The sequence below is a fragment of the Physcomitrium patens genome, chromosome 25 (assembly GCF_059467195.1).
Source record: "Physcomitrium patens ecotype Gransden chromosome 25, ASM5946719v1, whole genome shotgun sequence".
Taxonomy (NCBI): Eukaryota; Viridiplantae; Streptophyta; class Bryopsida; order Funariales; family Funariaceae; genus Physcomitrium; species Physcomitrium patens.
The window spans coordinates 2,306,746-2,332,679 of NC_143434.1; the positions used below are offsets into that span (position 1 = coordinate 2,306,746).

Below are 25,934 nucleotides of genomic sequence, written 5' to 3' on the forward strand. Positions count from 1 at the left end.
AGACAAGATCACAAAAACAAAAAAAGAAAATCACGAATTGAGTTTGAAGAAACTCCCACAAAAAGAAAGGAAAAGAGAGCTGTACAGAAATGTGATCATTCATACAGGCAACAAAGGAATAATATTACAGAATAAGTCCTTGGTGAAAAGTTGTAATCTCAAAGAATAACAAATTTTAAAAAATAACAAATGAACAAAATTAATAAAAAAAAAAAAACAGGCATGTTTTTCTGATAGGCTCTTGAAAGTTGTGTTTGTGGGGGGCTTGGAAACTGATTTGATTTGGTGACAGTGGATATAACAATAAAATTCAACTCGCTGTTTTCACATTATTTTAACCATTGTTGTTGTTGTTGTGAATTATCACCTCATTCATTGGATTAGATAGGAAAGAAGGACAATTATTTGCTAATCAAGCTATCTAGACGAGAGACCGACTGAGACAAAGTGGAACAAGTCAAAACTAAGACATTAATGCGCTTCCATCCACGTGCTTCCAACTATTCATCATTCCAAATAAACGTGGGATCCTCAGGTTTTCAACTACTAAACTATTTCATAACAGTGTAGTCTTGTTCCCTGATTTGCTTCTGTACACTTTTCCTTAATCTTGGTGGTATTATGTTTTTATTTATTTATATTATATTGTATTAGTATCTGTTCACTGTTAATGTCGTGAGTTTGCAAGGTCGTTTAGCAGTCCTTTATTCCCTGGTTCCCTTGAATATTCAGTATCATTTCGAGGGTCCAGATTCCTATTGAAAATATCCCAGACCTGACACAATTAAAAAATAAATAAATAAATAAAATAAAAGTTCATTACTCTAGCAACAGAGCTCATAAATAATTATATATATATATATATATATTATGTATGTGCAGAAACTTTCAAGCAAGAGAAGGGAAACTGGGCAGAAGGGTGATGGAAAGAGAAGCTGCCGGCTTTTCTAATGAACTGGACAATTGTGTCATTGTACCAGAACAGCCCTTGCCCCCAAAATAAGCTTAATAATAATAATAATAATACAGGTCTATACAGGAAAAAAAAATATATATATATATATATATATACTATTATTATTAGAACAGATCTAGAACAGAGTGGACTCTCCCTTTCAGCTATTTTAACATTAAATAGGAAGAAAGAAAGTCCAATGGGGTACAACAAGGGGTGTGACAGGAAGAGAATGGGTTAACAAATAACTTTCAAAGTTTATATTTATTTATGACATGGATTCAAAATGGCAATGTCTACTTTGAAATGAAATCATTTATACGATATTTTAAAAAAAATTAAAAAATGTATATTGGATTGTAGACTCTCTTAACTCTATTTTAGGAAAAAGTTCATTACTTTAATTAATTAATAAAAAAAAGGGCTCAGTATTGTCCATAATATAAATATGAAATGGATCTCTATCTTTTGTAAATTTAGTTTATGCCCTTATTCTAAAAACAATAGATAGTCAATTTTTAAATAAGGTAAAATACAATGTTTTTGTAAATTTATCTTAATTAAAAGAACTGTAAGTCTTCAAAGATGTCTAATGTAATAGAAGTTTATATTCTTTTCAGGACGAAAAATCTAAGTTCATAAGTTTTTTTGAAACTTCATAATATTAAATATAATCAAGCAAATATTATCATTATAAATAACTTTTGATTTTACCTATATTTATAGTAATTTAATAATTTTAATTATTTCATGATGGTATGTATCTTGAACTGTTTCTAAGTCTATTGAAACATATCTTAGCATGATTTGTATTAAATATTAAATATTTTCTTGAAAAACAACAAGGCTTACCAAGCTCTTTGTTTAAATGCTTCTATCTTGTAACAAAAGAAAGAAATGGTATGCATATCTATAACAAAATTTATTTTTGAAAGAAGAAAATTTACATCTTTAAGTTATAAAGAAGATTTTATATTTTTCTAGAAGATGAAGTATAAGTAGCCTTTATTGTAAAAATACTTGTACAAGCTTATATTATTTTTTGCAAGTAAAGACTTTATGTTGCTATATATATATATATATATATATATATATTGATAATTTTAAATAATCATGTTATTTTTTTAATAGATTTTATTATATTTTGCATACTAATTTTTTTTCTTATTATAGAAGATTATCTAATTAAAATAAAATATTTTTATTGAGTATAAAAAATATTAAAATAAAATAATATATTTTTATATTAATATTCATTATTAATATAGTAGACTTTTAAATAATAAAATAAATTAATCAAATGCTTCAATTTTTATTAAGGATTTATAAAAAAACTTTAAGATATTATATTTTCATATGAATTATCTTCAATTTTTAATCCTCAAATTAATAAAAAAATCTAGATTTGTAATTTAAGCAATATTTGCAATGTATTCTTTGTAAAAGACATGAATTTAGACAAAAATCTGAAAATAACAATATACTCATATGTTATTGTATAGAGAGAGAACAAATCAAAAATATAAGATAGAATAGAAACAAATATCGCTTCTTAAGAGCATAAAAATTATACAACAAGTTTTATTGACAACATGGCATATTTAGAGGAATCTAAAGTTGTATTATGCATCTAAAAAACTTCATTGAAGTTTCTTGATGAATATATTATCTATATACCAAGTTTTTACTTACTTCAATGAGCTTCTATTTATTTAAGTAATATAAATATTTATTAAATTATTCTTCTTTAAAGAAAAAGTTCTACAAATTAAAATTCATTTTTTTTAATAAATTGCCAAAGTCTATAATTTATTCAATAGTATTACCAATAAAAATTGATCTATGTTCTATAAAAGGTAGTTAATTGGTGTATAGAGCAATCAATAATGTCTCTTTTAGGATTGTGGTATTATATATGTCTATCTTATAATCTATTAAAAAAAGAACATGTCTTTCTTAATGATTTTTATTTAAATAGTAATGAATTGAAGGTTGATACAATCTAAGTGTTTTGTTTGATAATCTTATAAATAAAAATTCTTAATATTAATTGACTTATTATTACTATTTTATTCTTAAAATATTTTTAAAAAATTAATATTTTAATTTATTCTTCATTATTTCATATCATCTTCTTGTCAATAAATGATCTTTATATTTGACAAATGTAATTAATAATTTTTAATTGATTATGCATAAATAATACTCTTCAATGACTTCTATGTATTTTTATTTATACCAAATATGTACTAATATTCAAGATGTTTCAATCTATTTCAATCTATTTTGGTAAATATGTTTTTCAATATTTAATTTATGTATTTTTCTTTTTTATAAATTTAAGTATTGATATATGTATATCTATAAAAATGACTTTAAAAAATCCAAATAGAATAAAACATGAATTAAATAAATATGTTTTTAAACCTTAAAGAGTTATTTTTGTGTCTTCACTCTATTCCAATATATCTTTATAAGTAAATTTTATAAGTAGAGCAAGACTTAAAGATAATTTTGATAAGTGTTTAATTATAGATTATAAAATTTAAAAATTATTAGACATCACATATAATTTTTGGAATTTTCTATTATATAATATTTTTATATTTTTAGAATATACTTAAAAATTATAATTTAAAATAATATAATCCAAGCATTTAACTTGAGTTGTATAAAATACATATTTTTTTAATCTTATAATTTAGTTTTGAATCTCTAAGTTTTTTTTTTAATATAAAGCAAAGATATTATTCTTGTTTTTTTTTTTTTTTTTTTTTTTTTTAAAAGATTAGATTATCATTCAAAAAATATAGGCAAATTTAATCTATAAATTTATAAAATTTTAAAAAGTGGCAAGAAAATTTGTAAGTTCAATAAGCATGATGTTCTACTCAAAATGGCCAGATCTAGTTTGGAATGCAATTTTCCATTTATCTCCTTCATCAATGTATATTTTATTATAAATTATTTGTATATCTATTTTTATATAGATATTAAACTTATTCATATACTAAAATAAAAATTCTATTAAATACAAATAATAATAATAATAATAATTGAAGTTTAATTTTTAATAATACAACACATTTGCAAAGATCTATCATTTTCTTTCATAAAGAAGAATAACAAACTTGTATATATATATATAAATATATATATAAATTTACTTTAATCTTAAAATTTTTTTTGTTAGAATATTATTTTAAAGCAATTAACTTATTTTCTAATAAATTATAAAAAAATATTCTTCTTTTTTATCAAAACTTTAACAGTTGGTTGTTGAAATTTATAAAATGAATTAATTATTTGACTTTATTATTAAAGATTATATATATCAAATATAATTTATTTATATTAGATTTTAACTTATAAAGAATTTGATCTATAAGTATATTATTGCCACATTTAGCATCAATTGCTAGTTGTCAAAATTCTAATTCATGGATAGATAGAAACCTAGTTTTTTAGAGAATCGTTAGGTACACACTTTCTTTTTAGTACATAGACACCTCCTTCCTTCTACCTTTATGTATCACATATTCACTTTATAAATAAATAAAATCAATGGCCATTATTTAAAAATTTATCTAAAAATACTTATATTTTTTATTTGAATTTTAATATAAAAAAGTTAATTCTATTTTATAAATATTATTTTTAATAAATTAATCTTAATGGAATTTTCGTTTTATGATATATTAATGGATGTCAACAAAGATTTTTTTATTTATATTAAAATTAAAATAACAATAATAGAATAAGAGACTTTACTTAAAATTTAAATTGATAAGAATTTATTTTATTTGTTCATTATATCAATGTATAGTATAGAAAGATAAGTAGGTAGTAAAAGAAAGATGTCCATTTGGAAGTTTTTTAAAATTTTTTATTATAAAAGATATTTTTTAATTGATATAAAAATTATATTATATTTTAAATAATTAAATTAAAATTTTATTAATAATTCATTTAATTTATCTAATTTAGGATCTTAATTATTACATATATTCTTATCAACTTTGTGTCTATTTTATTAATCACTTTTAGTATTGGTTGAATATCTATAATAGTGTATACTTGTTTTTATTAAATTTTATATATTTAAGTTATATAAGTATTAATTATATCATTAATTATTTAAAGGAAAATTGAAATATTTTTTATTATTAATAACATTTTTATCTACTAAAGTATTATATATTTTTGTTCTGGATATTATGTTTTTATCATAGATACTATTTATATGTTAATGTATTTGGTTATTAAAGATTTATTAATGTAACAAAAAATAATTTACTTAGAAGAATGTTTAAACTTTAAAAAATAATGAATGTATAATTAAAAAAAATTCAAGAGCAATGATAAAATATTACAAATATCTTTTCTTAACAAATGTATTTAAAATTTGTAATAGTGTATGGTTGTTATGTTACAATATTAGTACCACCTGATTTTGTAATAAGTTAGATAATAAAAACTTGGATTATTTATTATTGAAGAATCTAATTTCATATTATTTTTAATTTCTAAAATATGTAAAAAAAATCTTATTTTGCTATAACTTTTATCAAACCTTATAAAACAATCAACACATTAAGATAGAAGCAATTACAAGCACTTCTTATTAAAACAAACAAAAAAAGAAAAGTTTAAGTGGAAGAAGTTTTGGATTTAAAGCATAATCGAGATTAGGTAGAATACCTTACACATTTGCTTGGACATCGTACTAATAATCTCACATAGAATCCATTTTAATTTTTTAGAAATGCATCAATGTGTTATATTTTACAATGCCAGAGCTTTGTTTGATCATAGACCAGTGTGCAAATAGCTTGGTGAGTGGAAACCAAGACCACCGAATGCTCTAAATGCATTTGTTGAAGAACATTAGCAACAGTGAGCATTAGGAACAGTCGATGTCTCCCCCGTTTTTCAGAGCCTCTTGACAAGGTCACTAGAAGTTAACTCGTGAGATACTGTCGGCGTTCTTTGTGAACACGAGATTGCCGATCGCTGTGGAGGAACAATCGATTCAGCCTTGGCAACCTCTCGCACACGAGTTGTTATGATGCAACTCTTCTTCCATGGTTCATTGTTACCTCAACGATTCACGCAATAGTGTTCACCCTACTGTTGACAATTTGAAGAAGCCAAAACTGGTCTGCCAGTTAGTTTTCTCGGGGTCGTGCGACTGAGTTGGCGTTATGGAACTAGATCTTCCAGTGTCGTACCAGTGGAGGATATTCGCAATGTAGGAGATTCCAATGTCGTAGTAGTCGATGCAGAAAGCATCCACCATTAACTTTACAGAAGAGTGGGGATGGTCACAGCGTTCGCTGCAGCATATTATCAATCTCTGCTTCACTTCCAACTGTCTCCCAGCATCGAACTGAAGAGCCGGAGTGGTATTCTCGTCGCTGCGATGCCGAAGCATCCCAAGGGAGGATCTGTCTCTTCGCAGGAGACTGGAACCGCAGCAGAAGCTTGGCCCAGTGATGAAAGCAGTTCAACAGGGAGAGTCAAAGCTGGATGTTAGGGAGCAAGATGGAATTTTGAGAATGCAGGAAGAAAGAGTAACAGGGCAAGTGTGAGTGAACAAAATGCATTGTGTTCTGGATGTTGGTGAAAGCTGAATATCTTTTCCTAATTCTCAAAGAAATTTTGGACTTGGTTACTGCTAGAGTTGTCATTGGCACAGTCCAGCCTATTTTGCTGTGACTTTGAGGTCGAGTTTCCGTGGTCTTTGCTTTTAACAGGCGACCTAGATTCTCAAATTCTATGTCCCATAATTCGGGCCATTCAGATTTACTACCTTAGGAATTTAATAGTCGGCCCTGTAGCTTCGATGGTCTTCTGCTGCAGGCGGCACAGAAAGCTGAAGAGCCAGGGGAAAATTTTCAATGAGTCAAACGATTCTCAATTCTTCACACAAGATTTGATTGGAGGACATTACTTGCAAAAAGGGTACGAGAAATATCGTTTTCCAATTTTTTATTTATATTAAGGACATGGTTGCCATTAAGGGTACATTTCAAGGTTTATATTGTATAGCAAGCTTGTCATTTGGTCATTGAAATAAAAGAATAAGTAAAATTTACCAAAATAATCGACTAGTATAAGCTAAAGATAAGCATTCTAAGTATAAGCTTTGCTATTACATCTACCTTCATCTTCTTAGGGTATAAAGCCCTTATATGCTATGCACCCATCTCCACTGCATACATTGTGTAAACCCCATGTTATGTAAAAAAGGAAAAAGAAAAAGAAAATGCGTTTACAGAAGTCTTTTCATAATGTAAATAGATAGACAGTAAAATTGGATCCATCGCATGGGCTCACTTTTGTGTGTGCAGGCAGGCTTCCCCTTCCGCCTTACATGAGACAGACATGGTGTCATCATGTGGGATACAGTGGAAAATATGAGTGATGTCGTACAGCTCATGCGTTCTGACAGAAGTAGAGTCTGTGCGTCTGTCTGAATATCTGGGTGTCACCTGAGGGGATTACTCCGTTTAGACTTTCTAATGCGACGCAGGTTAAGGAGGAAGAATTTTAACACGGGAACAAGATCTAAGAGCTTTGCAAAAGGCTGTCCGTGCCACAGTAGCCCTGCTGCAGCGCTGGGGTCAGTGCTATAATGGCAACTAACACTGGTTCGGAAAATTCTTTGATGAGCATTACGCACCTGGAGCGCGCAAACACCATGCGACAGCATATCCCAGAGCGCCTCTAACAAAGTGGGATGGAGCCATCGCTGGTGCGTGGATGCAGTGCAACTGAACTTTAAAGGTGGTTCGTGTTAGGCCCGGCAGCGGAGAATCGGAACTGAGCTATTGGTGCAGTTCGAAGCAGGTTTGACCACTAGTTGATCCTACTGACGACACAGTTACTGCAGTGCGACGGGGTCCGGTCCGGTCTGGTGGGCGCTCACCCCACGCTCCGGGTTGCAAGATGATGCGGGGTCCAGGCATCGCATTATGGATTGGCTCCGATACTGGCTGCCATGATGAGTCACGATACCTTCCCGAATTATGAAGCTTTTTCGCATGCTTCGATTTTTATATTGAAGGTGCAGTCTAAAATAGAGGTGTACGAAAGTTGCAAAGGCTGAGGAGGGAATTTAAATGGTTTAAGTTTAGGGGGCTACGGTCTAGAAGTCTGGGTGTGGTGGCCAGATTCGGAGATAGTTGCTCTAGAATTACTCACCCAATCGGTCATGCGAACGGGCACGTTCACGGAACCGTAGGCCTTTGACTGGAGGGGGAAAGCGGTTGGTAAGAGGCCAAGCCGGACGGTGACCTCGGGATGGTTCAAGTAAAGATATGAAATTGAGTGCGAGGTTAGATAACCGTTCGATGGCATCGGGGACCGTTACGACTGTCGATTGCCGTGCAAGCAGGGTTTGAGTTTGGGTCGTCTGGAAGGGATCGGCAGACCCATCGTCATTTGGGCCTATTTGCATTTTAGCTCCGGTGGGGTCAGTTAGTCCGAAGATCATGCTTAGTTGTTTTACCATGGCCGTGTTTGGGTGGAGGGACGTAATGGGGGTTAAAGATGTGGACCTGGAGCCGCGGCCGGTTCATCAGAAATTCTGTTGCGTGACGTGGAGAAAGAATTGACCCTTTTCGGCAACAGTCGAGACATCGCTGAGTACTGCGCATCCAAAGTGGAGGAGTCCAATTTGTGCTAGTAGAATCAATTACTTGAATTCTCTGGGTGCCTTGTTTTACCGGTTCACCGATTTAGACAATTAGGCCTCCTCGACAGTTTGCCTGTAATCCTGGTGCAGCTGGTTCACTCGGGCGACCTGAAGCATCTACGTGGGTGAGGAACTGGAGTATGGGCTGGCAGCACCGACCCATTCCTGGAAACTACAGCTCAAAGCCAGGAAGGCCGATCTGTAATCGTCGACGACAACCATTGTAAATGGTCGAGTTATAGCAAAGCTAGAGGTGCAGAGTATGTGGCGACAGTAAACTATTGCAGCTCCCATCTGGTATGTGTTGGCATTGTCCCGAGTCTGAAACAGATGCTTCTGAAGAAACTGGTTGAGTAGATATCGCATACGTTATACGCTCTGGTCGCTAGTACCGTAAGTTCTTCGCCGACAAGCGACTGATCTCGTGTGATGAAATGTTGCAGCAACTCGTGATTGATCTTCTGAATTATTGTTGTGAACGTTAGCGTCTCTGTCGTTGATGCGGGACTTACATGACTTGTTCTCACAATCTGGTTATCGTCGAAATCTGTCTGTATTCTTTGTGGACAAATCGTGGATGTGACAACTTGAGTTCAGGAATATCATTGCTTTGGACTTCGCTGCTCCATCGCCGCTGAGGTAGATGTGTTGACATGTAAGTCTGTTATGAACCCTGCCCCATCATCGCATTATCAGTTTACGATCTGTTGTGTTTCCGGATGGTCATTTTGGTTGATCTGTGTCTGCCTTGCTAAATTGCTACAGTCACAATCCCGACGATCACCATTCATGGCATGCCCATCTTGTTCGGATCTGGCTGATCAATCAATATCATGTGTACACTTGAACAACATTGAAAGGATTAAATTTGTTTCGTACTTTATCATTCAAATTAAACACACATCTCTCTCTATATATATATATATATATACCTCTCTAGTGTATTTTTTTATTTATAAAATTCTCTATTTTTGAGCTCTTTTGTGATTCACGGATTTGAAAAACAATTTCTAAAAACGAAAATAGTAGTATTTGGATATGGAATGTGCATTAAGGGTTTTTTCTCAATGAACAGTTGACTTTGTCAAAACATGAGGATTGTTGACGTGAATAAGACTTATCAATCCATGAAATAAAATAAAGTAAATGCTTCTAATATGATGAAACGTAAATTCATTCTCAATGATTATTCATGGTACAGTAAAAATCAAATAATTCAAACCATTTGACATTAAAAATTTCCAAGCTAAAATCTCTCTCCTTTATTTATTTATTTATTTACTTACTTACTTACCTACATATATTCACACGCGTATATATAATTCTTGGTTGTAATTAGAAAATATCTATAGATTTCTAAAGAAAAGGTGTAATTTATGGGATAATTAGAATTCCACACAGGATAGCTTGAGTGAACGACAGTCGATACTAAATTTAGCTACAAGCCACTCCATCAGGGTGTATAAGGAGAATGAAATTCACCTGATCCAGTGAAGTTTGTCGATGAAGTTCACATTTCAGCAAGATTCTCAGATGAGTCCCTGCTTTTTGTCTACCACTACTGAAAATTGCAAATGGATTCAAGAGAACTTGATGTCGAAGCGCTCAGTTCTGAAGTTCATGTGTTACAACTTTGATTTCAATAACCCAGTGAACAAGCAATGAAATATGTAAAAAGGAACCCAGGTTAAGTTTAGTTTGCACGACCCGGAGTAAATTTGTGGTTATAGGGCTGGTAGCTGTCGGTTGCATGAACTGACACAGGCAGGTATCAAATTCCAGCCAATAAGGATCGTCGAAAGAGTCGGTTGTGTGCCAAAAACGGAAGATGGGCTTGAGAGGAGGGCTCCACGGAGACAACTCCGGTGAACCGGGGTATCTACCAGTTTTGTGGGGTTGCCACAAAACCCCGAGTGCAGGCGTCAGCGTCCATCAAAAAAACCAGCATTTGGGTGATTGACCTTTTAGCAGGTGGGCCATTGGAGGGGTTCACCGGGAAAGATTTGGGAGAGGGGAGGAAATTACGTGGTCTAGGAAGTGGGAGTTTTGACTGCAGATTAGAGAAAGGCCTACTGACAACGGCGTCGACAGCATTAAAGTCAGTAGGGTAAGCATTACGGATGCAGGTAAGAAACCATCGGTTCCCCGGTTTGCGCCAACGAATGAGCTCAACGCACGGCGCTCGAGGGCACGCTCGCACATGTTTTGCCAGGATGCTTTGCGATGACCTTCAGTAGGATTGAGCTCTTTCACATACGCTCTGTATGCAGTCACCAGCTACGGTCTGGCCCTGCTAACGTCGCTCGACAGTCACAGCAGCTAGAGTGTCGCAAGGAGTTCCTGCCTTGAAAGAGTAACCCTAGATTGTCTTGTTTTGTTGTGGCTTTTGAGGTGGCCAATCACTCCCCGGGAACGACGTGGTCAAGTCCCACATCTGTAGCTGGTTCTGCAACACTTGTTGTTTCTGTGGTTTTCCTTCTCCGGTAGCAGCAGTAGCATCCGTTGCCCCCCCGTGACATTGAATCAGAGAGTCTCGTAGAGTTGAGATATTGATCCATGCCGCTGTTGCCCTTCTGACCTCCGCTGTGGAGACGTCGAGATCGATCTGCGAACAGTCGATGCACTTACTGTGGAGGAGCTAGTCAGAGTGATTCGTCTATTACTTTCCTGGGCACTCGTTTCCTGCAACTTCGTTTGGGGATTTCATGCGTAGTCAATAGTCCTTCACCTTGTAAACTCTAGCATTCTTCCCGAGTCTGACGAGTCTGCTGAAGTCTGAAACAACGGTTTTTTGCAGCGCCTCTCCAGTGTAGTGGTAGCGCCTTGACACATTTTGTGTGAGCTGGAGTTCAACATCTGGTCTCCGATTCAGATGTCAACTCACACTCTTTAGTCTCTCTGCATCACAGCCCCCACAGGCACGTCTGGGTGTTTTGGCGTAGAGGAGAGGCGGGTACGGGCAGATCTCTCAAAATCAATCAAACCCGCTCCTGCAGAGGTGTCCTGTCGCCAACGGGTGGAAGAGATTTCATTCGAAAATCTGCATGTCGTGGAGCGATTCTGCTCCGATTAGGTGAAGTGGAACAGGAATGAACACGTCGGCCGTTTTGTATCGTAAGCAGTCCAAGACTTGCCAAGTGGGGATTTCAGCAATCGAAATGAAGAGAGTTTACAAGTCTATATATTGTTCAGGTTCCGAAGGGGAGCATTGAGGTCTCAGGACCTACTGATATGTTGATTCTGTCTCATTGCAGTCTGCTTGCGACTTCGAGACTTTGTGTAATTATGGTATTCGGAATCTGCGAAGCTAAGAGGAATTCCACAATGTGAACATTTGACATTGTATGGCTTCTTAAATGCGAGTCATCATTTCGACAATTGAGTGCTTCGAGCCGCACTTTTGAAACTAGCTTCAGAACACGTTTCAGGGGAACAAATTTGCTTACTTTGCGACGCATCGAAGGAGAGTTTCATAATCTTTAGTATGGATGGGCAGATCACCCTCTGCACCTCTGGTACTCGCAGGCGATCTTTAACTCTTTAGAGACGTGTACCTGGAGGTGAGAAATGGACACAAATTTCCATTCTATGTAGTTGGCGTTCAAGCGGTTCAGGAGGGATACTAGGTTCGGAAGCAGAGCACTGCAACGTGAAGCATTAACTTGAGTAGAGTGCAGGGAAGCGGACCAGAAAAAGAACACCAAGTATCCTTTGCAGCGCTCTCGGAGCTCAGGTATTTTCTCACCTTACAGGTGCGAATCATGTAGTCCTCGAATGAATTAGGAAGGAAACGCTGCCTACGATGCTCTCCCTATGATCAACTCCTTCATCACTGCGAGAGAGTGCCGCTGTCCATATCGGAAACACTTCCATAGAACATCAAGAGCACGCTTCTATCAATGTACGCCTAGGAGCGCTACTTTAAACGATCACGAGGTATTCGAAACTGAACAATCTAGAAACAGTTGCTTCGGTATTCTGCATTTGGTGACAGCAACTTTGTAGACTCGCACTTTGGCACAAGGATCTGGATTCGAAAGAGCAACTCCGCATTGGATGGAAACGAGTAGAATTTCATAGGTTGTAGCCCTGAATCCTTGACTTTTTGAATGTGATCAGTGTTCGAAGAAAATAACTCTTTACATTCAGACATCGACCCCTAGAGCTTTCTGTTAAAGTGCTATAGCCTGCGAGCTGAATTGTCGGAATCTGTGGTAATTCGCTAAGATGCGTACGTCCCATCGTGTACCAGGCAATCCATCAGGAGAACATGAGCATGGGTGTGGGAGGTCGACACTCTCAGTGGTTAAGAGAAGTTATGAAATATTGCATTGCCAGGTATCTGTCTGTCCGTCTATCTGCACGGCGTATGCATCTCAGTCTCTTGTACACATCTACTCCACGCAGTCCTTGTTTTTAAGTTTTATGAACCAGTGACGAGGATTGTGCGTCACGTTGCAGCGACTATGGGCTAATGAACCTGGTCATTAGAACTGCTTGGCTGGTTGCCTTCGCTGGCAGCTGCTGCAGTTTGACCGCCCTTGATTTACGTAACATCTTCGTTGGCATGTCTACGGAAGAGATTCGTCAAGCGATTAAATGGTACAGTGCGCACACACGCTCTTTTGAACGGGAACTATTTCAACATGTGACATAATGGAGGAATACATTGTCCCTGATATCCGTGCTGGTCTTCTTGCCGATACAAAGCTGTCAAAAAGGGGTCACAGCCACAATGCAACGAATTCTTTAGGATTGCAGCTGTCAAAAGTAACCCGGTCACAACCAAGTTGCAAATGTGCACGCGCATGCGAAGCTGTCAAGATTGTCGTCTACATGCACATCTTTGTGGTCACTAACGCGAATTAGACGAGTTGTAGGCAGATACGTCGGGTTGAGGTCATAACTATGCTACACTTGATACATACCTTCTTTTGTGAATGTTATCTGCGCACTTGTTTTTAAGGTGACTGCATTCATTTCAAGCTATTAACTTTTTTCGATTCAATCTGTTTCGGAGGATATTGTGTGCTAGATCCACAGTTTGGATGGTAGACTCTAACAGGGTGCCACATGGTTTTGCATAACTTGGGTAGCGGATTGGATAGACGGGGTTGACGTAGAGATTGATGCGAAACAGTGATTGGCAGATAAATCTTATCAGAGATGGTGAAGCTGGAGCTGTTGGACTCATCTTCGATGATTTGATCCACAAAAGGCCATTTTCCACATGATCCTCACAAGAATGGTATCGTAATTTTCGGTGGAATGGGAGCAAGTGCATGCTGGATAGCCTCCATCCCAGCTCATGATTGGGCCGGGCCCCTCTCCATGCTGAACGACATCGAGCTACTAGCTCATCGGGTACTTCCTCCTCCAACAGACTACTCGTATTACATCACAGGTTAGGATTGGCTGCTGTGATCTCCCCCAGCATAACTAGGTTAAAGTGCATGGACGTACAACATATTTCAACTTTGGAAGTTTTGCAACCCTATTTACTGATCAGTAAGGCATATGATTTAGATTCTCAACTTTGCTTTTAAATGTGCACTTTTCCACTTCAGTGTATTGTTCAGTACACCGTAACAGGCAATGTCTTCATGATATTGCTGCCATACTGTAAGTCAGTTGCGATGGAGAGATGAGAGCAGTCTCTGAGACATGAGGCAGTACTGTACAGATGAGTACTAAATTCATGTAACCGGAAAATTTGAGCAGCTAGTTTCGTGTAGTTTGGAGCTTGATTCGATATCGACGCTGGTGCAGCTGTGAGCGCTCCATGCAACATGTCAGATGCCGGGGGAAACCCTCATGGGGTTGGGAAAGAGCGATCTCCGGACGGTAACGCAGGTGTTGACTCGGGAGCCGACGAGCAGGACGATTCCAACGAGCGCGTAGAGAGTCCCACGTTGTCTAAGAGAGAAGAGAGGGAAGTGCGCAAGAAGGCCAAGCTCGAGGGTGATACACGTCACCCAATCTACCGAGGAGTTCGCAAGCGGCCATGGGGCATCTGGGTCACTGAAATCCGGCGACCAAAGAATAAATCCCGTATCTGGTTAGGAAGTTTCGCGACCGCAGAGATGGCAGCACGTGCTTATGATTGTGGTATTTTCCTACTTGGATTGATTTTGTTTGATTTTTCTTCCATCTGGAAATAAAGCGGACTGACCAAGTCCCCGTCATGACTAACCATGTAAGACATTGTGTGGGGGACGGGGGAACTTTCTGCACTGCAGCAGCTTTGGCCTTAAGAGGGAACGGTGCGCTTTTGAACTTTCCAAAGATGGCAGCCTCACTTCCACGACCAGCTGACCTTACCGACAAGTCCATCCAGGCAGCAGCCACTATCGCAGCCAACAATTTCGCACAACTTCCAAGTGAGATGGATGTGTATGGCGCGATGCCATCACAATCAGCTCTGTCTTCCTCACCGAAAGGTGATGAGGATCACCAGCAGCATGGCTCACAACAGAAGTTAAGGCAAACGTCAAAAAGTACCACATTCACACTAGGCAGAGTAGGAGGAAGTTCATCGCAAAGATTGATATCTAATTCAGACGGTAGTAAATCCTACCAACCATCCTCTTCGACTAAGCAAGGGGAAGAAGCAAACCTTCATAAAATCATAGTAAGCACCAGCAACCCTCAGTCTAGAAGTAGCGAAATTGCAGGGACACAAAGTAGATACAGCAGCATGTGTACAAGTGACACAGAATCGATGGAGAATCTGAAACATCATGCGACCGGAGGCGAGAACAATCCGCCCTCTTCCTCCGGCGTCCAGCAACTATTGTTTGTTGATTCAGAAGACATGTTCACAATCGGATTTACAAATCTGTGCGATGCTATGTGCATCCCACCGCCGGCTCCAGAGCATGCCACTGAAACTGATGGCGAGGAGGGTTCGACAATCTGGGAGCCGCACCTCTGGAGTTACTAATCAAATTTAATTCCGTCATCCATTTGATGGTGAAGATTATTATCCTAGCTTAGATCATCACAGGCTCCAAGCCTCACGTTTGGTTGGCATGATAAATTTTGGAAACCCTTTAGTTCTGGGTGTTCGTTTACGGTTGAAGCCTTTTCAGTTCAGTGGAATAACAAGCGTTTTAATTGCTTCGGCATTCCATTCATACCTCAAATTTTGCATGCTTGCCGACATAACTCTGTGTACAGAATTTCATTTTGAATCATACTCCTAACCCTTTCATTCTCTTTCCCATTGGATGGCATCAAAATTTTCCATCACGTTTTCAGCCCACAAGCCATTAGAGATGGAGGTCGAGTCTTGCCTCACCCAAGTGACCGATGGCGCTCCTCCTGATATTCTCTCGACATGTTGCATGTCCACCAGAAGAGTACTTGGCAGCCTCATAAGTTTCAATCGATCTCATTAGAGGCTGTAAGAACTTCCCGATTTGCTCGTGCAGAGCAGAACGCGTACAGCATGGATGAGAATCAGGGTGGTACGCGACAAGACTAGTCTCATGCACAATACTCCTGACTTTAGCAACGATGTATTAAAAGATCCACCCCTGGTGTGTACCCATTTCGGCATGCTACAAAACTTCGAGACTCGGATAACTACCCAACAAAGTGCACCCAATCCTGCCATAACCTGCACTCAATCCTCAAATGGTGCAAAATCAACTCCTTGATTCGATGCACAGTGACGACCACGGCCAAGTATGTTCACACCAGATAGATCAGTGCCTTGGACAAGGTCGTCAGTTAACCGCCTTTACCCTCAGTACCATCCTCATAGATGCGCTCAGCACTCTTTATTTGAGCCAAGTCATTATGCCTTCAGTTAATAATGTGCTGTCCGAAAGAAAATATCAAACATGATTGGAGTTTGAAACTCGTTTACTAGGTGTCTCGTTGACAGTGTCCCGGAGGACACAAATTTGGGTACGGAAGAGTATCTGCAAAATACGGTCAAGACAATGTACCCTGTACGAGTAAAATAAGTCTATTTGACATATTTATAACTCTGTAATAAAGACAATTACTACATGACGAGGGCAACTGAGTGCACTCCAAGCAAAGAATCAATCAACTAGCATAGCAGTTTTCTCTTCGTTTATACATCGTGAAACCAGTGGGTTAAACGTAACCAAGTCTAATTGAATCTTAGGACCGGTGGATATAACTTTTGGACAGCTTGGTGAAACCACAAACCGCAGGATAAGTACATGAACAGCATACCTCAACAGTCTTAAAAGAAGTGCCTGCATTACAAGCGAAAATGGTTCTTAAGTACCAAACATCTTAGTCAACCAAGGTTACAGAGTGGTCACTGAAGCAGCAGTAACCATTTACAAGGCATCATTAATTGCCTTTTGCAACGTTAGAAAAACCAAGTAAGTGCACTGCCGCATGGTTTTCACCGCACCCGACATTGAAGGGCCTGACATATTCTGCAGACAAACAAATTCAAATATTAGCACACTATGAGTGTAAATAAAGAGATCCAAACAACCCAACTTCTTTGAACCCAATAATTTATATAAGTACCTACAGTTCAATTTCTGAGTTTTACTGGGAAGAGTTCATCCTGAGCAAGCGGCCTTTTCAGACATAACAAGCTACCTTTGCTTACAGTAAACTCAACTTCTGAAAACAATAAGACCATCCAAAATATAATTGGGTATCATATATGAAGGATTAGGATAGAACGAATCACAAAGTCGGTACGTACACCAGATTAGTACATCAATATAGATATATTTTTAAAGGAACTCGCCTGCTCAAGTTTAAGACGCTCAATATCGTAGCCTTGCTCAAATGCTAGTATCACCAACTGTAACAAACAGATAGATCACTAATTATTCCGTGGCTCATTAAAGTTTCAGAGGATATATTTCAAGGGTGCAGAATATGCAGTGAGTCGAAATCCGGCACCACTTTCAAATATCCTAGTTCCACTTGAATTGGTAAGATATTAATATAAGAAACCTAGTCATTTATTGCTTACTTGCTTGACGAAATCATATGAAGGGCCAGGTTCTTCCCTCTCTTTGCTAGCTTCAGGCTCAAGCCGAGACCTTCTTGCTTTGACCTTGAAACAGGTGAACGCAAAGCATGGAAAACCAGTTAATTGACGCCATCTAGAGATCCAATGAAACATGAATTGGACTCTGAACTATCAATCTCTCGCATTCTTACCAAAATGCAAGGATGTTACGATGCAAAATCAACAACGAGGTTAAATTATGTCGAAAGATATGACAGACTGCATACCTCAGCCAGTGTCGAATAGATAAGTTGGACCCATGAGGATCGCAGCCTACTCTCCTGCACTTCGCAAATATGATTTAAGCTCTAAATCTATACCAGTCGCTTCAAGTTTTGGTTGTAAAATGACGATGGAAAGAAATGCAGTTTGGAACAACGGCGAAGTATGACAAATGATATCAACCTAGCTTTAAACATAGAGTCACAATTTAAATTCTCAGTTTCAACCATCTATGACTCACATTTAGTTCCAATCATTTTAAATACTGTGAATCACATTAGAGGATCATTCATCAACCGAAAAACACTAAAACTTTCTTTGCAGAAATTACTGAGGACTTTTCTACAAGGAATTGGCAGCAAGAACAACTTGAACAAGAGAAAATGCCGACGCCTGTATTACCTCGCTCATGATTGGATCATCCGAGTATCGTTGATTCCGGATCGAAAATGCACCTGTAAGGGACCCTTCTAATAAAATTAGCTGCAACTGTAGCTCTTTCAGTCCAATTCCCATCGTGTGTGCCTCCATACAATTTGTTACAAAATCTTCTGCCGCAAGCTGAATTCAACAGTAAAGGATGCAAGTGCCAATCAATTCTTGCTTAATCAATAGTCGGTTCTTGCTGTGAAGGTATCGAATCCACTCCCCCAACAATTTTCATCGAATCCCTGCTACTCTTAGTCCTACGTAGTTTGAGGTGCAACTGGCACACAGCTTGTAGTTGTGGAAAACAAAGCGTGACTTTGTGAAAGGACAACTTGAGAGTACCTGAAAGGGTTTTCCTAAGCCTTCTATTCGAGCCTGGAAAAATACTTGCTGGATCTTATATGCTATCTTATGAGCCTTGACATTCTGCTCCATTAGCTGTCTCTCTACAGGATCTTCAATTTGAGGGATATCTGTAATTTCTGGAATTCCTGCGCCAGTTGGTAGCGGTTGTGGCTCCTGATAAAACACAGACTGGGGCCTCAGTAAATCATTTTGTGGCAAAACGGCGATGTTCCAGCTTGATGAAACACAATTTGTGATATGTAAACACATTTGATAAACAAAAGCATATTCGGCACGCTCCTGGCGTCTAAACTGCCCATAAATTCGTAGCAATAACCAACTCCACACAAGCTGCGGGATCCAAGATTCTGGCAAACACCCTAGTTCTACATTACTTCCAATTCTAGACCAAGGTCTCAAAAGATGCCAATAACCACCTTCATCAATTGGAAGTACTTTCCATTGAGAATTTCGCGAAGTCTCAGAGAGTACACGAGCATTACACAATGATTCTACTTACGCAAATTCAAAGGATTAGGTCAATTCACCATGCCTAGCAGCAGGAGAAAGCAAGCGGGGCAAAAACGAATCAGAAAGATGCTGCGTACTTGTTCAGCTGTCTTTTCAGGCGGAATTTCGGTCATCTCTACAGCAGGAGGAGCCTCTGTCAAATCAACTCCATCTGCCGGGCGTCCGTAGCCTACTGCAATAGTCACAAGCTGCACAGCTCGTGAGACTTCAGATAAAGCGGCAGAAACCGACGCAAGAGACTTCGACAACTCTCCAAGAGAACCTCGCAACTCCGAATTTTCTCGCCTCAACCTATTCAGCTCCGCTTCATCTGGTGAGTTGGACAGTGGCGATCCGACACCACCATGACCCACAAGGTCATCTTGACTGTGTTGCCAGGAACTCGAGTTTTCAGAGCTCTCGGAGAAAGACTCCTCGTGCTCGTCGCCATCTCCCTTGGAACAATGTGGTGGAGGCAAGATCCATATCGAATGGCTACGTCGAGGAAAACGAATTCCAAAACAAGAATTAGACACACTAGCACGTGATTCAATTCTAAGCGAGTAACCGCTCACAGTTCCGACTGGCGTAACCCAAGGCGAGGACGTGCAGGTGCTCAACACCGAAACCATGTTACAAAGGCGGGTATCAAACATTCTTCCTACCGCCAGTCCCTCCGTCCTCACACTCCCCACTACGGAGCATCCGAAACAAACCCTGTACACATCAATAGCCTCCATACACGACAAGACTGTGCTGACGAATCCGGATCCGTCTTGTCGATTGAGGCTGTGGACCGAACCTCAGAAACGCGCATAAGAGACCAGATAAGAGATCGTCGACGAGCCACCAGAGTGCATCATGTCACACGCCGCAATGCAAGACCACAGCGGCATGGTGGTGCTGCGAGATGGCTGTGGGCGTGCGATTTGTTGTTGCAGCACGCCCAGGCAAGCAATCTGGTGAGTGATGACAACGAGCATCGCGATGGAGTGCGCGAGACGGAGGCGATGGTGAATGGGAAGGTGGCCTAGAGGGTGAGGATCCTCCCTTAAAGAGTGGCCCTCCTTAAGCTACCATTTTTAATGTGTTTCTTCACAACTCTCCGGTTTTCGGCTTGAATGTGAACTCTCTGTAATGTGGAGTATCAAAGGTTGCAATTATATTTTTAATTTTTTCTTTTCTTTTTTGGAAATACAAGTAGTGTTTTTTGGATGGAAGACTAGCACTTTTGGAAGCTATCTTGCTTCATGAAGAGTGCTTTGATGTTTGAATAATGGTGCTTGATTAGTAGAGAGAATGTATTATTGCTTGTTTGTGATGGGTTTGTTTACCTTTACTTTAAAAACTTGCCTTTATATGCATGGACTTGATCAAATATTGGATTTTAATTTTCTTTTAAAAGTGCATTGTTCAAATTATTACGTGTAAATAAATAAATAAATAAATAAATATATATATATATATATATATATTATAGTGGTGAAGTGCATACTTTGCACAACATTATGAAAGTTTTAAAAATGTGATTTTCTAAATAACTATAATGATGATAAGTTTATTTTATTTCATTTACCAACTCCTTGATCATTGTTTCATTCACAACTTGTTTAGAATTTTCTATTTTCTTCACAGGCATTAGAGTTTATATTCAAAGAATACACTAAAAAATAATTGTTGAAAACGGATAAGAACTTTCCAAAGGAATAGACTCCATTCTGTTCCTTCAATTTGAACTATCAATGAAAACGTTCTTGGTTCCCAGTAGCATAAAATTAAGAAATAAATAAATAAAGTGGAGAATATTTTTGAAAAATATCTGGTGCTCAAACCATTGAGGTATGAAATATATGGGTGAGCCTCCAGCTTTCCAAGTATTTTCAGTTTTAATTGCTATTATTTCTAGCTTTTTTTATTTGAAAATGTATTTACGTGATATATTCTTAAAATAAAATTAATGGATTATGTAACTATTTTATTATGTATAATCCTGTATGAAATGTTGATATTTTTCTATAAATATATCTTCAAGATCAAATGGCATTATTCTGTTGACTTTTCTTTTTTGTATCACTCAACTACTTTTGGTGGTGGTCTTGCTTTGGTACTTTGTGATTTTCGAAGTGACACTGTTAACACCCATATGCTTATCAATATCAATATGAAGTTATAATTCAACTTTCCATCACTCTCTGGTTTTTTATTTATTAAAGAATCACATTATTTTGTCTTACATGTGTGGCAGTTGAATGAGTTTTTACAATATCGGCAAAAATTTGGTACTGAAATCATATTTCTCAAATACAAGTAAAATGAGTTGTTCATCACATTAGGTCTAGACAGACTAAGAGTAATGTATATCAATTCATTGCAAGTCTATAGAAGTTTGCCTTTAAAAGGAAAGAAAGTCATTTTATTCTTGGTTATGTTAAAATTGGTGACATGGTTTGTAGATGATATTATAGAACACTTTAAATTTTTAATAAATATATATCTATTATATAAGACTGTTTAGGTGGAACACAAAGACGCAAAGAAGTCTTTTAATTGAATGTGAAGAAGGGAACTTGGAGAATGCATGAAACTTGGGGAACAAAGGAATCAGAGAATGTGGGAATATAGGAACTAGGGAACCATGGAACGACAGAATGTGGAAACATGGGAACGAATGTATTAATATTTCTACATCAGCTTTCAATAGTATCTAAAGTATACCATTGCTTCAATCGTTGATATTGTTATTTATCCTCCACCATTGATAGTTTTTTGTCATGTAATCATGCTTTTACATAAACATGTATTAGTGTAAAAATAAATAAATAATGCAAAACTGTAGATGTTGTGGTAAGAGAACAATTTGCAGTAATCATATCCAATTGCTCATCCAATTATAACAAAAAGACATTCATTTTTCCCGTTTTTAAAAAACATAAAAGCATAAATTCATCTTAATGAAAAATCCAAAACACATGTAGATAACCATTTTTAAGCAACAAAGGTTAATCCAGGAATAATGGAGATGTTATCAAAAAAAATTACAGGCCACAAGTTGTAAAAAATATTTTCTGTAAGAGATAACTTCAGATATTGAATCTGAATTTATGTATGTAATTCTATGTAGTTAGGTACAGAATATCAATATCACAAAACACCAATTTTAAAGGTAATTCTTAGCGAATGTTTCGTAATTTCATGCTTGTGCCTACTTTGTCCTATTCTACATTATGCTTCTTCGTCCGCGCCCGACATTGTTATACGTTTACAAAACAAACTCACGTGTCTGATGACGACACTGTAGTTTCCAATCCAGATAAGATATCAATATTTCTTCCAAAATCAAAGGTTGTGTCCATTGCCTTAACACTATGCTCATACCCTTGAAGCAAATAATGCTAGAATCAAGATATGTTGACAGCACCTCGTTAGGTGGCGAATTGTAGTTTTTGAAATCACTTCTGATGATCTTTCAACGCAATGTATCGAACAGAAGTACTAACATTTCAGCGCAACTTTTGTTGTCATAAAGAAATAAAGTCCTACGTGGAACTTGCCTCCAAGTTATATAAGCACATCTGGACCGCCGGACCCCATCTCAGCATTACATAGAACACGAAGACTACAAAAGTTTCGCTGATGGAATTTCTCCACTCAGAGCTTGCGTCACGTAGTCGCTGTAGCTACTTACAGACAGAACTGAAAAGCATATCCTGACAAAGACAATAGAGGTACTATGTCAGTACCACCGGCCACCTCGATTTCAACAATACACACTCTGCCACGAAGCTTTCGAGCTTATTTCCTGCTGCCAGAACATCACAATGTTGGCTTTGGCGAACACATGGATCCTCACACATACCTTGTCTCCATTGTACTGCTAAGCTGATCTTGAGAGCATTGCAGTTTCCTTGCTTTGTAGCCAAGCTTGCTAAGGGAACCCCCTCTCTATCCAGCTCGCCATGGATTTCAAGAGTTTGCAATCTTGCAGCAATCGGTTGCAGCAACAAGATGGAGGCCTGCACTCAACTTCGACAATTCTGGTGACAGCGATTGCAACGATTGCGGTGCTATATGTTGCGATGGTGTATCAGCGCCGAAAGAAGCTTCCTCCTGGTCCTTGGCCGTGGCCCATCGTTGGAAACTTGCCACTCTTGCTCGGGTCCCAGAAGCCCAAAATCTCTGCGGAAATTGGCCCTCAAGTATGGAGGTCTCATGTATCTTCAACTAGGTATGTCTGCGTTTGGTTCATATGGGCGAATTGGCTGACGCACTGGCTTGGAATTGCTTGCGTTTGTCATGTGCGATTGATTCATGGCGACTTCGAACAGCTGTAACACTAACGCTAATGTCGAGAGTGCAAGCAGGCCAAAAGCCATGTCTGGTAGTCTCGACAGCTGCGGCGGCCAAGGAGATTTTCCGCAAGCACGATGCCACTTTCGCATCGCGACCGCCGACGCTTGCCTTCAACATTCTTACAGCAGGTGCTTACAGAAACCTGGGCTACGCACCTTATGGACCTTTCTGGCGCCGTCTTAGACGAATTGCAAACACGCAGTTGTTCTCCCCAGCTGTGCATGCTTCACATGAGCCGATCAGAAGAAAGGAAATTCACTACATGTTGAAAGTTCTTGTGGAGGACTCCCACAAGGGCAAGCCCATTCATCTCAAGAGCTGGCTCACTTCAGTGACAGCCAATAATATGACCATGATGCTCTCTAACAAAAGGATCTTTGAAATGGGCGTTGACAATGACGAGAAGAAGCGAGATTTCGACGAAATGTTGCGGCGCACCTTTGTGGTAAACGGGGACTTCATGATCTGCGACTATGTTCCTTACTTGAGCTTCGTCACAAAGTTGCAAGGTTGGGTGTCAGAGATGCAGGGATTACGTGCGCTCGGCGCGTCGCTCGTTGGCAACATCTTTCAAGTAGACGAGCACAGGGAGCGAGCGCAAAAAATGTACCCCAGCGACACAGATTACGTGCCAGATTACATCGATGTGTTGCTGAAAACATCTCTCGATGATGGTGATCGGCTTCCTGACAGAGACATAGTATCCCTCGTTGTGGTGAGAACCTCTCTGTCCCACCTGATGTCAAAGATATCAATCGCGCCGCTTAAACACAAGCAAGAAGTTGGTGTGTAGGTTTTTATCAGTGGTAACAACAATGACCACTGGATATGCTTCAGGGCTTGCTGAATGCGGGAACAGATGCGAGCGCCAACACCGTAGAATGGGCGATGGCGGAGCTAATGGCGAATCCCGACATCAGGAAGAAAGCCCAAGCAGAGCTGGATGCGGTCGTGCAAGACCGCCTGGTCCAAGAATCGGACATCCCCAACCTTCCCTTTCTGCAAGCCATCGTGAAGGAGAATTACAGAATGCATCCGTCCGCGCCACTCTCTGTTCGCCATGAATCACACGAGTCGTGCGTGATCTCGGGGTGCGAGTTTCCGGCCCACACAGAACTGATCGTGAACATCTTCGCCATCCATCGCGACCCCAGCGTGTACGAGAATCCAGACAAGTTCGACCCCACCAGGTTTGTGAGGAGTCCAGAGGTGGATCCAGTGGCGGGGAACGACTTCTACCAACTGATGCCGTTCGGCGCAGGGCGACGAATGTGTCCGGAGCAACAACTGGGCAACACGATGGTGACGTCGATGCTGGCGAATCTGCTGCAATGCTTCGAGTGGGAGACGGCGACGAGTGAGAGAGAGAGCGGAGGCGGAGAAGGAGACGCGGTGGTGGTGGACATGGTGGACTATTACAGCTTCATGAGCTTCCGCCAGAAGCCCTTGTGCTTGCTCGCCAAGCCCCGACCCCTAGCGTCTCTGCTCCTCCAGGCATCGCCATAACTCGAGTGACTTGGAAATAGCATTGAAAAAACATGATGCGTATTAAAACAATTGAAACTTGCCTCATAACAATTGAACAAAACAATTAACCAAGTAAATAAGAAGATGACATGAACATGGTTGGTACATCATGAAAACAACATGATTCAATTGAATTTTTTTTAATTGTATCTTTATTGTTGTATGTAGCTTTGATAAATAATTTATTAAATCTTCTATTGTAAGATTATCAACTTTTAAAAAGTCAAAAGTATCAAGTCATGGATGATAATCATAATTAGCAAAAAAAGATATTTATTTAATGAATAAATATATTATATTATTATAAGCAAAATTTGCCAATGGGAAAAAAATTGTCTAATTATCTTGTTAGTAGTTGATAGTACACCTCTTATATTGCACCAAAACTTGATTTACGAGTTTCATTTGTCTATTAGTTTGAGGATAAAAAGTTGAAGATAGTTTTATGTCTATCTTTACAATCTTAAAAAGATTATTCCAAAACCTTGGTACAAATTGAATCTCCCTATATGATATAATATGTCCTGACAATAGATGATAGCTATACATATTATTAAGAAAAAGCTTAGTTATTTTTTCACTTATGATAGATTTTATAGAAGATACAAAATATACTATCTTGGTGAAATAGTCTACTATCACAAATATAGAATCATAAGGCCTTGAAATTGAAAGGTTTAAGATAAAATTTATAAAAATAAAAGGCTATATTTGTTTTAGAATTGATAATAGCTAAAGAAATCTATTAGGTTGATGACAAAGGATTTTTGATTTTAAACAAATGTTATATGATTGTACAAAATCTTTGACTTCTACATTTGAGACTACCAAAAATTTGTAAAGATTAGCTTTAAAATCTTATTATATTTAGAATATCC

The 25,934-nt window shown here is 38.1% G+C and overlaps 2 protein-coding genes and 1 pseudogene across 20 annotated transcripts; 2 read left to right on the forward strand and 1 right to left on the reverse strand.

The window, feature by feature from the left end:
• The first annotated feature begins 10,926 nt into the window (after window positions 1–10,926).
• On the forward strand, window positions 10,927–15,790 carry LOC112278320 (uncharacterized). 17 transcript variants are annotated; one of them, XM_090247863.1, is made up of 6 exons: window positions 11,214–12,387; window positions 12,907–12,992; window positions 13,235–13,553; window positions 13,805–14,018; window positions 14,376–14,762; window positions 14,894–15,790. In XM_090247863.1, exons 5-6 carry the CDS (start codon window positions 14,444–14,446, stop codon window positions 15,595–15,597), a joined length of 1,023 nt encoding a protein of 340 aa, XP_090103989.1. In that variant the 5' UTR covers window positions 11,214–12,387; window positions 12,907–12,992; window positions 13,235–13,553; window positions 13,805–14,018; window positions 14,376–14,443; the 3' UTR covers window positions 15,598–15,790. The 17 variants fall into 17 exon arrangements, with proteins under 17 accessions (XP_090103990.1, XP_024367392.1, XP_024367390.1 ...); XM_090247860.1 differs by lacking the exon at window positions 13,235–13,553 and having other exon boundaries at window positions 11,452–11,768; window positions 11,909–12,387; window positions 13,805–14,058; window positions 14,424–14,762; XM_090247868.1 differs by lacking the exon at window positions 13,235–13,553 and having other exon boundaries at window positions 11,452–11,768; window positions 11,909–12,387.
• Window positions 15,791–16,872: 1,082 nt separating this feature from the next.
• LOC112278319 (uncharacterized) lies at window positions 16,873–20,199 on the reverse strand. 2 transcript variants are annotated; one of them, XM_024511603.3, is made up of 7 exons: window positions 19,278–20,199; window positions 18,667–18,843; window positions 18,298–18,456; window positions 17,901–17,954; window positions 17,635–17,718; window positions 17,404–17,460; window positions 16,873–17,077 (listed from the first exon to the last, which is right to left on the reverse strand). In XM_024511603.3, the coding sequence occupies exons 1-7, from the start codon at window positions 19,917–19,919 to the stop codon at window positions 16,976–16,978; spliced, it is 1,275 nt and encodes a 424-aa protein (XP_024367371.1). In that variant the 5' UTR covers window positions 19,920–20,199; the 3' UTR covers window positions 16,873–16,975. The 2 variants fall into 2 exon arrangements, with proteins under 2 accessions (XP_024367371.1, XP_090103985.1); XM_090247859.1 differs by lacking the exon at window positions 17,404–17,460.
• Window positions 20,200–22,992: 2,793 nt separating this feature from the next.
• On the forward strand, window positions 22,993–25,369 carry LOC112278318 (flavonoid 3',5'-hydroxylase 1-like; annotated as a pseudogene). Its single transcript, XR_016500968.1, has 3 exons — window positions 22,993–23,404; window positions 23,541–24,244; window positions 24,367–25,369. The product of XR_016500968.1 is annotated as a flavonoid 3',5'-hydroxylase 1-like (transcript).
• The last annotated feature ends 565 nt before the right edge of the window (window positions 25,370–25,934 follow it).

Excerpts from the sequence above, each read along its gene's own strand:
- LOC112278320 (XM_024511624.3), top strand. The coding sequence starts at position 13,923 with ATGGGAGCAAGTGCATGCTGGATAGCCTCCATCCCAGCTCATGATTGG. Across the intron at positions 14,059-14,423 it reads CTACTCGTATTACATCACAG|CTGTGAGCGCTCCATGCAAC; the intron begins GTTAGGATTGGC and ends ACGCTGGTGCAG. Across the intron at positions 14,763-14,893 it reads AGCACGTGCTTATGATTGTG|CAGCTTTGGCCTTAAGAGGG; the intron begins GTATTTTCCTAC and ends TCTGCACTGCAG.
- LOC112278319 (XM_024511603.3), bottom strand. The coding sequence starts at position 19,919 with ATGGAGGCTATTGATGTGTACAGGGTTTGTTTCGGATGCTCCGTAGTG. Across the intron at positions 17,955-18,297 it reads ATGATCCAATCATGAGCGAG|GAGAGTAGGCTGCGATCCTC; the intron begins GTAATACAGGCG and ends TGCGAAGTGCAG. Across the intron at positions 17,078-17,403 it reads AGCGTCTTAAACTTGAGCAG|AATATGTCAGGCCCTTCAAT; the intron begins GCGAGTTCCTTT and ends GTTTGTCTGCAG.